A 10229-nucleotide genomic window follows, 5' to 3' on the forward strand; every position below is an offset into this window, starting at 1 on the left:
TGGGCAGGAGGCTTCAGGAGGATGTTACCAGGACTGGGGGCTTGGGTTAAAAGCAGAGAGTGGATAAGCTTGGGCTATTCAGCTGTAGTGTAGGATGTTCAGGTATGACCCCTTATTGAGGTAAGTAATTCATAAGGAGCTTAAATAACATAAAATAAATTTGGGCAGGTACACAGATGGGAAATGGTTAGAGGGATGGGGAGGGGGCAAACACACACAAATGGGACATGCTCAAGAAGACATCTTAGTCTTGCAGATTGATGAAGTGGGCCGTGAGTTCAACATCCGTCAAACCCTCCCAGATCACCCTCCTGAGGAATCTCACCCCGGAGTCTGACTGTGAAGTGTTGATGTGACCTCACGTCAGAGGGCAGCTCAGTGCCACAGAACAGACAGACTGGGTAAGGACGGCAGATTTCAATACTAAATGGGAATTTGTGCCTATTTATTGTTGACAATGTGTCACACTCTGATAGTGTATCGTGTGTGTGTGTGTGTGTGTGTGTGTGTGTGTGTGTGTGTGTGTGTGTGTGTGTGTGTGTGTGTGTGTGTGTGTGTGTGTGTGTGTGTGTGTGTGTGTGTTGATTGTGGAAAATATCCGTGTGGTGTGTATACACATTGAAGGAGAGTGTAGACATTGAAGAATGTGTATGTTACAGTGTGTCATCACATGTCTGGTGTGTGTTGACAATGTGTCACACGTGATTGAGTTGTTTAAATGAATAAATGACTGTCTCTGAAGAGATTGGTTTCCAGGTTACTGAGGGAAATAACAACGTATATTGCTGAGGCTCTGACTACAATCTGCCAGTCCTTCCTGTGTATGTGTGTGAGGGAGCTTTGCCAGGCCGGTTATGCTGTGTGTGCTTCTCCTGAGATGAAATCTTGACCCATGTCAATGCTTGTTGGTGTGTCTGAGCTCATTCTCACAATCCTTCAATGTAGTGGTCTGATCACCATAAGACATAGGAGCAGAATTAGGCCATTTGCCTATCGAGTCTGCTCCGCCATTCAATCATGGCTGAACCTTTTTTTCCATCCTCAGCCCCACTCCCTGGCCTTCTCCCCGTAACCTTTGATGCTGTGTCCAATCTAGAACCTATCAAGCTCTGCCTTAAATACACACAACAAGTTCCACAAATTCACCAGCTGTTGGCTCAAATTTCTCTGTATCTGTTTGAAATAGATGCACCTCTATCTCGAGGCTGTGCCCTCTTGTCCTAAACTCCACCACCATGGGAAACATCCTTTCCACATCTACTCTGTCTGGGCCTTTCAATGTTCAAAAGGTTTCGATGAGATCCGGCCTCATCTTTCTAAATTCCAGTGAGTACAGACACAGAACTATCAAACGTTCCTCGTATGAGAACCCTTTCATTCCTGGAATCATCCTTATGAAATGAACCTTCTGCAATGCCAGCACATCTTTTCTTAGATGAGGAGCCCAAAACTGTTCACAATACTCAAGGTGAGGCTTCACCAGTGCCTTATAAAGCCTCAGCATCACATCCCTGCTCTTGAATTGAATGCTATCTAAACCCCTTGAACTGAATGCTAACATTGGATTTGCCGTCCTCACCACTGACTCTACCTGCAAGTTAACCTTTAGGGTGTTCTGTAGAATGACTGCTAAGTCCATTTTCATCTCAGCTTTTTAGGTTTTCTCCCCATTTGAAAAATAAATCTGCACATTATTTCTATGACCAAAGTGCATGGCCATGCATTTTCCAACATTGTATATCATTTGCCATTTTCCTTCCCATTCTCCTCATTCAAGACCTTGTCCAGCGTAACTGTTTCCGCAACACTACCGGCCCCTCCACCAATCTTCATATCATATGAAAACTTGGCCACAAAGCCATCTTCTCTAGGACAAAAGGGTATGACTTCAGGATTGAAGGACTTCCTTTTAGAACTGAGGTGTGGAGAAATTACTTTAGTCAGTGGGTGGAACATCTGTGGAATATGTTTTTTGCGTACCTTCTTCCTTGTAACAGTAACTGCACTCACTTCTCTTCCCTCGCACCCTTCAACACCGGGCACAGTGCTAGTGTCTTCCACATTGAGGGCTGATGCAATGTACTCATTTAGTTTATTTGCCATCTCTTTATCCCCTGTTATTATATATCCAGCCTCATTTTCTAGCGGGCCTATATTCGCTCTCAGCTCTATTTCATTTTTTTTACAATACTTGAAAAACAAATTGATATTGTCTGCTAGCTCGTTTTGCAAAGCCAGGTATGTAAAAAGGGCCTGAAGGATCATTGGAGAATCGAGTCACCCCAAATAAAAACTGTGCTAGTTGCTACCATCCGGGATACGGTTTTGCAGCATAAAAACCAGGATCAACAAGTTCCGGGACAGCTTCTTCCACAAGTCCATCAGAATGCTTAAGTCATGCTGACACAACTGTATTTCTGTGTTAAACTGACTATCATGTTGAACATATTATTCATCATAAATTACTATAAGTTGCACATTGTGCATTTAGACGTAGATGTAACATAAAGATTTTTACTCGTCATGTAGATAAAGGATATACGTAACAAAGTCAAATCAATTCACATTTAATTTTTCTTTTATTTCCTCGCTGTAGGTTTAAAAGCTTCCCAATCCTCTGTCTTCATACTATTTTTTGCTTTGTTCTCTGCTCTCTCTTTTGCCTTTACATTAACTTGTCTTCCCTTGTCAACCACGGCTGTACTATTTGGCCATTTGAGTATTTATTTATTTTTGGAATACATGTATCCTTCACCTTCCTCATTTTCCCAGAAACTGACACCATTTCTGCACTGCTCGCATCCCTGCCAGCATCTCCTTCCAATTTGCTTTGGCCAACTCCTCTCCAGACCACTGTAATTTCTTTTCCTCCTCTGAAATACTACAATGTCAGACTCACAGGTCACTAAGGACTTGTGTATTTTTCTGACAATACCGGTCACCACACAGCTACCCACTTTTATTCCCTACGATATCATCAAGTCAGTATTAAACTCCCAGCTCCTATAGTAGGATTCAAATTCATGTCTTGATGTGTTAGTTCAGTGTGCCTGGGATCGGGACACAGTGGTTCATCTCCCAGTCCCGTGTATTGGTTGTATTGTGACCCTGTGCTGGTGTGTTCAGGGGTCTGACATCTCCAGCTGACCATGGACAGTGATGCCTCCCAGTTGGTGGGGTTGATGTGGAATAAACTTCAGTTCCCCTTCAGTCCATTATCACAGCCAATCCTTGCTTCAAATTATTACAATTGAGCTTCATAAACAAGGAGAAATTAATCTTTGTAAGTTTTACCTTGTTTAATAGTATCAAGCGTTTCTCTCAGCACTGTTTTCAACAAATAGGGGTGATCGAATTTTTCAACCGGTAGGGTCTCATCTGTCACTGACAATTCCTGGATATCGTCATTAATCCTGTAAATATTAAACTGCTGGTTATAAATTGCTATTCTGAACTATTTTACAAATCCATTCAGGGTTTTAGTAAAGAGCATGTCCTACCGTCTGTTCCGACGAGCTTCCTCCTGAAATAAATAAAACACAAATCTAATTAAACATTCACTTACTGTCTACATCCTGAATTTCATCCAAATCATGACAAGGTGTTGAAAATCCCCACTCCCGCAGTCACTCACTCACACGAACAATCAGAACCATGGGGAAAATTACAGGGAATGTTTCTGAAAGTTAGACCATTACTGAGAGGATGAAACTTACAGGAAAGACAGGACAGGCTGTGCATTTTCATCTGGATAAGACATCAGAATGATAAAATGCAACAATTTAAGATGAGCAATGGATTTGATCTTGTGCAGGTGGAGAAAGTACTTCATTTATGGCTGACACGAGATAACACAGTTTCAAGGTGCTTGGAAGTAGTATAGAGGAGATGTCAGGGGGTAAGTGTTTTGGAATGGGTGGAATGAGCTGCCAGCAATGATGGTGAAGGCGGATGCGAAAGGGTCTTTCAAGGGACTCCTAAATAATACATGGAGCTTAGAAAAATAGAGTGCTATGGGTAACTCGAGGTAATTTCTAAAGTGAGTAGATGTTCGACACAGCATTGTGGGCCAAAGAGACTGCATTGTGCTGTAGGTTTTCTTTGTTTCTATGTTTCTATTTATGGGGAGACCTTCAGTCAAAGATAAAATGCCAGGTGATTTTTAATAAATCCCACAAGAAATGTAGTGAAGAGGATGTGGAACTCAACGCAACAGGAGGGGATGAAATGGAACAGCAGAGATTGACTGTAATGGGGAGACTGGATAAACACGTGAGGGACCAGGGAGTTCGGGGCACTGTTGCTGGGTTTGGTGAGTAAATGGCCGGAGGATTGTGCAGAGGGTAATTGGTAGGAGAAGATGGACTGAATGGCCTGCTCATGATGGAGAATGGGACACAATCCCATGTAAAACCTATCCGAAAATAAGTAGAGACAGTGAAATTTTCCGTAATCTGACGGAAACCAGTTATGGAGGTTATGTCTGATGTGTGGGTCACATTCATTGTTCTCACTGATTGACAGAGAAACCCTCACACCCACCGCACCAGACACACTCACAGCTGGGCACTGGAACTGGGTGTTAATGGGAGTTTTAGAGGATATTTAATGTGGTAATTAAGGACACAATCAGCAGCTCTGTGTTATAATCAGAGTAAATCATTTCAGAAAAGATTGCATTCTGTCCTGGGATGTACAGAAGTTGTGGAAGTCCAGTTTTAGGACAACAACAACCCTGAATAGATGCATCAATTTTCTGGTGAGAAACAGTTTACTGCCATTTGTAAATGCTGTGTGTAGGAGCAACACGTCTGTTTCCTGTCTGCATTGTATTCTGTGTTATGTGTTTATTACGATAACCAGTAACGTGAGTGGGTATGTGGTAAAGGTGAAAGGAATAAGTTACGTATTCGTACTTTGCTCTGGGTTGTCTTGAGCCTGGGACTGGCAAATGCCATATCATTTGTTGACCGATACATTGCAGAATAATTTATTATTAATTATGCTGAAATTTCATCGCTTAAATAGTGTATGTTGCTGATAAAGGGTCGAATACCTATCTCCAACATTTTAGAATGTCATTTGCGGAGTGATTGGAGGTTCGTCATGCAAGGAGAACACTCTGTGTGAGGACACCAGCAGCGGCAATTGATTTGTTAGAATTGGCCGCTGTGCTGTGTTCATTTCAAATATACCACTGTTTATTTAATTCAATTATACAGAAATAAATTGAAATGTAATCCCTCACCTTGAGAAATTTCACAATGTCTTTTTGATCCATCTGTTCCTTTAACTTTGAGATTTCCGCCTGAATAAACCTTATATTCTTTTGAATCTTAAGAAGATTTTTCTCCTTTGGATTTAGAATCCTCGCCTTTTCCTTCCTGAGATCCCTGAGTAAGCTCTGCTCTTTCTCAGTGATAATCCGGCGCAGTTCAGCAAACTGAGATGTGATGTGGGTCTGAATGCTGTGTGACAGTTTCTGTCAAATGAAAGGTGAAGAGAAGATAACTGCATTGCATTGTTGTATTTCCTGATGACATGAAGGTGACCATTCGGTCCATTGGGGTCCATACTACTTCTGAGACATTCCCGTCAACCACATTCCCTCACGTTTTCCTGAAACCTATTTTCCCTCATTGACCCATTAACTCCTACCTGATTCACATACACCCTCCACCACCTTCACAGGGTTAACGGTAATTAACCATTCATCCAGCATGTCCTTGGGATGTGTCTGAAACTGTCATGGTCACAGGGAGAGTATGCAAACTCCACACAGACAGCAGCAGAGGTCAGGATCACTGGGGCTGCGATACTCTGCTATTCTGCATTAAATGGAGCAAAACTCGACAGTAATATCAGAAATTCCGCTCAGGAAGCCTCACCCGAACTCCGGAAATCTTCTCTTTCTGTTGCTGCTCCTTTTTCTGGAAGTCAGATTTCTTTTTTGTGAGAGAGTCTAAGGAAGATTTTAGCTGATCCTGGAAGTCAGAGAGTGAAGGAAATAGAAATTTAGATGCATATCATATTTTTTTACTGAGTTAAGTATTGTATGTAATTAGTTTTGCTACAACAAGTGTATGGGACATTGGAAAAAATGTTGAATTTCCCCATGGGGATGAATAAAGTATCTATCTATCTATCTATCTATCTATCTATCTATCTATCTATCTATCTATCTATCTATCTATCTATCTATCTATCTATCTATCTATCTATCTAAACAAAGATGCATCAAAAGAAACAGGTGATCAAACCCGATTATCACACAAAATGCCGGAGGAACTCAATGAGTCAGGCAGCATCTATTCAGGGGAAATAAACAGTCGGTGTTCCGGGATGAGACCCTTCATTAGGACTGGGAAGGAATGGGACAGAAACCAGAATAAAAAGGTTGGGGGTGAGAACCAGCTGACAGGTGACGGGTGAGGCAACTTGAGGGGGAACGTGAGGGAGGGTGATGAAGTGAGAAGCTGAGAGGGGACAGGTGGAAGAGGTAAAGGGCTGGAAAAGAAGTTATCTAAGGTGACAGGACAATCGACCGCGGAGGTAACGGGGGGGGGGGGGCGGATTTGGGGCTGTTTGGAGCCCTGAATGGTGACGAGGGAAGAGGTATTGGAATCAGACGAGGCACTTGTACCATTTTCAGGTGTCAGTGCCAGGAGGAAGATCAGTGGGGAGGAGCGAGTGGATAAGGGCGATACAGTACGGGGAGCGATTCCTACAGAGAGCGGAGAGTTGTGGGGTGTGGGATGGAATGTGGGACGGATAGATGGTAGAATCCTGTTGGAGATGGCGGAAGTTGCAGAGAATGGTGTGTTCGTTTTAGAGGTTCACGTGATGGTAAAAAGGACAAGAGAAAAGGACCACAGCTGTTTACAATATACACTAATGATTTAGATGAAGGGATTAAAAGTAAAATTAGCAAATATGCCGATGACACAAAGCTGGATGACAGTGTGAAATGTCAGGAGGTGTTATGAGAATGCAGGGTGACTTGGACAGGCTAGGTGAGCGGGGAAATGTATGGCAGATGCAGTTTAAAGTGGATAAATATGAGGTTATCCAATTTGGTGGCAAGAACAGGAAGGCAGATGACTATCTAAATGGAGTCAATTTAGGAAAAGGGGAAGTACAACGAGATCTAGGTGTTCTTGTACACCAGTCAATGAAAGCAAGCATGCAGGTACAGCAGGCAGTGAAGAAAGCTAATGGCATGCTGGCTTTTAAAACAATAGGTATTGAGAATAGGAGTAAAGAGGTCTTTCTGCAGCTGTACAGGACCCCGGTGAGATCCCACCTGGAGTATTGTGTGCAGTTTTGGTCTCCAAATTTGAGGATGGACATTCTTGCTATTGAGGGAGTGCAGCGCAGGTTCACAAGGTTAATTCCCGGAATGGCGGGACTGTCATATGTTGAAAGATTGGGGCGACTGGGCTTGTGTACACTGGAATTTAGAAGAATGAGAGGTGATCTGATTGAAACATATAAGATTATTAAGTGATTGGACACGCTGGAGGCAGGAAGCACGGTCCCGCTGATGGGTAAGTCCAGAACTAGAGGCCACAGTTTCAGAATAAGGAGTAGGCCATTTAGAACAGAGATGCGAAAAAAACATTTTCACACAGAGAGTGGTGGATATGTGGAATGCTCTGCCCCAGAAGGCAGTATTGTCTATTGCCTATTGTCTATTGAGTATAAAATTCGGGTTAGTTTTACCTTGTAGATTTTAACAGCTTCTTTAATCGGCATGAAGCGGTGCTCTCTGTGTTCCTGCGCATCTCTACAGATCACACAGATCAGTGTCTTGTCCGTTTCACAAAACAGCTTCAGTTCTTCCTCATGTTCCTTGCAGTGACGTTTATTTCCCTTCCCCTTCGGATTCAGGTTTAGATTTCGAGCTTTTTCAGCCAGATTTGCTAAGGCCCGATTCACCCTGAGGGTGCGGTCAGCAAACGCCTCTTTACATTCCGGGCAGGAGTTTCTCTCCTCCCTTTTCCAACACCGTGTGATACAAGAGCGACAGAAGTTGTGTCCACACTCCAGTATAACCGGATCGGTGAAGAAATCCAGGCAGACGGGACAAATTACTTCCTCGATCCAACTCCCGGCCTTTCTTTTCGAAGCCATGTTAACTCCCAGCACTTCCCGATTCAGAATGCTTTCACTTTCGGGGGAGTTGCTGATCCCCTGCAGTACCGCGATTGTCCACTACGCGCGCTGCAGTCTCTGGGAGTGAACATGGTTTTGCTGGATATGTTCAGTGGAAATTCTGGCCACTGAAATTATGTTGCTGTCTGTGGGAAGGAATTGTGCTATCTATTTCAGGGAGGGATCAGAAATAGATTAAGCAGGTCGGAGCAGAAATGAAAACTCGGCCATGCCCAAGCCCGGCTGCAAAAGGAGGAGGGTCGGGCATGAGGTTAACAACCCCATCCCGTAAAAGCCTAGTGCTACATAAACGTCAACTGAATCTCCAAAGTCCTTATCCCTGCGGTCGGAAGGACCTTCCCCTGGAAGGCCATTGAAGTCGGGTGGGGAAAACAGAGACCACAGGGCCGATCAACCCTCGGAGAGCTGCTGTTAACGGCCTGTATCCCAGTAGGCGTGATGGGCTAAAGAAGAAGCAGAACAGAAATGAAACCGGAGAGAAGAGTCTGAGGCCGGACTGAAAGGGACAAGTTTTGAAAAGAGAGGCACGAGAGACTGCAGACTTCATCTGGACTGTCTCATTCTGAAATGTCGATTCTCCATTTCCCTCCACAGATGCTACCTGATTCGCTGAGATCCTCCAGCAGCTCGTTTTCATTTTTGTGGAGGTCGAAAGAGAGTCTGGCTAAAACGGTAGTTAAGTAAGTAACTGAAGTCACTATTAAATTAGTTCATGCCATGAAGCTGGGTGTGTGGAGAGGATTGTGTGTTGTGAGGAGGTAGATGCAGTGATAATGACCGACCCGTGGCTGCAGGAAAAAGCACAGGACTGGAAATTCTATTTTCGGTGAAGTCCTGATTTCAACCGCCCTTCGTGAAGAAACGTAACCCATGTCCGTCCCGGCTCCAATGGAAAACCCGGTTCCATCAGTCTGGACAGAGCACAAAAGTTGCTATTTTTATCAAAATGAACTTCATTCACTATAAAATATTGACAATGATACACCGTGCAGCGCCTTTACCCAATGAATTTAGATTCGTTGCCTATGAGGTATCTAGTTTCCTTTACATTCGTTAAAACCGATAGGGATGTTGTCGGCCCTGTGGTGTTTCACTACGACAATAATTGAGAGGCTTCCTCAGCCAACCCGGCCCCTCCCTCAGTAGTAGAGGAACCCTGTAATTTCAATGGTGTCCCTGCAGCCTAGAGTGTGCCAGTCGGCAGTATTCCGGCATGACAGGGGTTCCCAGCTTTTCTCATCTTTTCCGGACATCTCGATGTGATGACAGACCAACAAGTTTCGGGGGTCTTTCCCCGAGTTCCCCGGCAGCACTCGCTGTCCGTTTTCCTGCGCGTCCTGGGAACAGCCCGAGGATCAGTGAGCCTTCTGTCACGCAGCTGCTGTGGCACAGGCCCTTGCATCTTTCTCCACAGATCTCCGCCAGCCCACAGTCCGCAAAGAGGTGAGTGACCGTCTCGTCTCCACTGCAGTAATCGGGGCAGCGCGCTGTGGGAGTGATCTCCGGGCATGCAGCAAGGATCAGACTGGGAGGGGCCCTCTCGTCTCCACTGCAGTAATCTCGGGGCAGCGCGCTGTGGGAGTGATCTCCGGGCATGCAGCAAGGATCAGACTGGGAGGGACCCTCTCGCCGTCAGACAGGTGAAGTCTTGGTGCCTGTTGGTGAGATTTGGTGAGGAGGCATTCTGCCAGATGGTCTGATAAGTGAACTCCACTGCGTTCATCCAGCACATCCCATGCTGACCACTGTCTGGTGTTCTTGTGGTCAAAGCTGCTGGTCTGAAAGAACTGTCACCAATTTCATTAACACAAGGTTCACATGGAGAAGCTTCCTGACTGAGACAGACACAGTCTCACAGGGTATTTACAGGGTAGGGGCAGGAATGATGTTTCTCCTGGCTGGGCAGTGGAACCAGTGATCACAGACTCAAAATCCGAGCTCACCTCAGCAGGACCGAGATGAGGAGAAATTTTCCCAACACAGTGCGGTGAATATTTGGAGTTTTCTCCACGTTTTTTAAATTAATCAGACATATTTAGGGGCTCGGCGATGTT

General features: G+C 44.5%; 1 protein-coding gene across 1 annotated transcript in view; it reads right to left on the bottom strand.

Annotated features, from left to right (window-relative positions):
• Positions 1-7805, bottom strand: part of LOC140720213 (uncharacterized) — a 56009-nt gene extending 48204 nt beyond the window's left edge. The window contains exons 1-3 of the mRNA XM_073035099.1: positions 7723-7805; positions 5889-5984; positions 5375-5482 (exon numbers count right to left, since the gene is read on the bottom strand). Of these exons, the coding sequence (XP_072891200.1) occupies positions 5375-5482; positions 5889-5984; positions 7723-7755 (237 nt within the window). The 5' untranslated portion in view covers positions 7756-7805. The remainder of the gene's footprint in view (positions 1-5374; positions 5483-5888; positions 5985-7722) is intronic.
• Between the last annotated feature and the right edge of the window lie 2424 nt (positions 7806-10229).

This window comes from Hemitrygon akajei, unplaced genomic scaffold (genome assembly GCF_048418815.1).
Source record: "Hemitrygon akajei unplaced genomic scaffold, sHemAka1.3 Scf000038, whole genome shotgun sequence".
In the NCBI taxonomy this organism is placed as follows: domain Eukaryota; kingdom Metazoa; phylum Chordata; class Chondrichthyes; order Myliobatiformes; family Dasyatidae; genus Hemitrygon; species Hemitrygon akajei.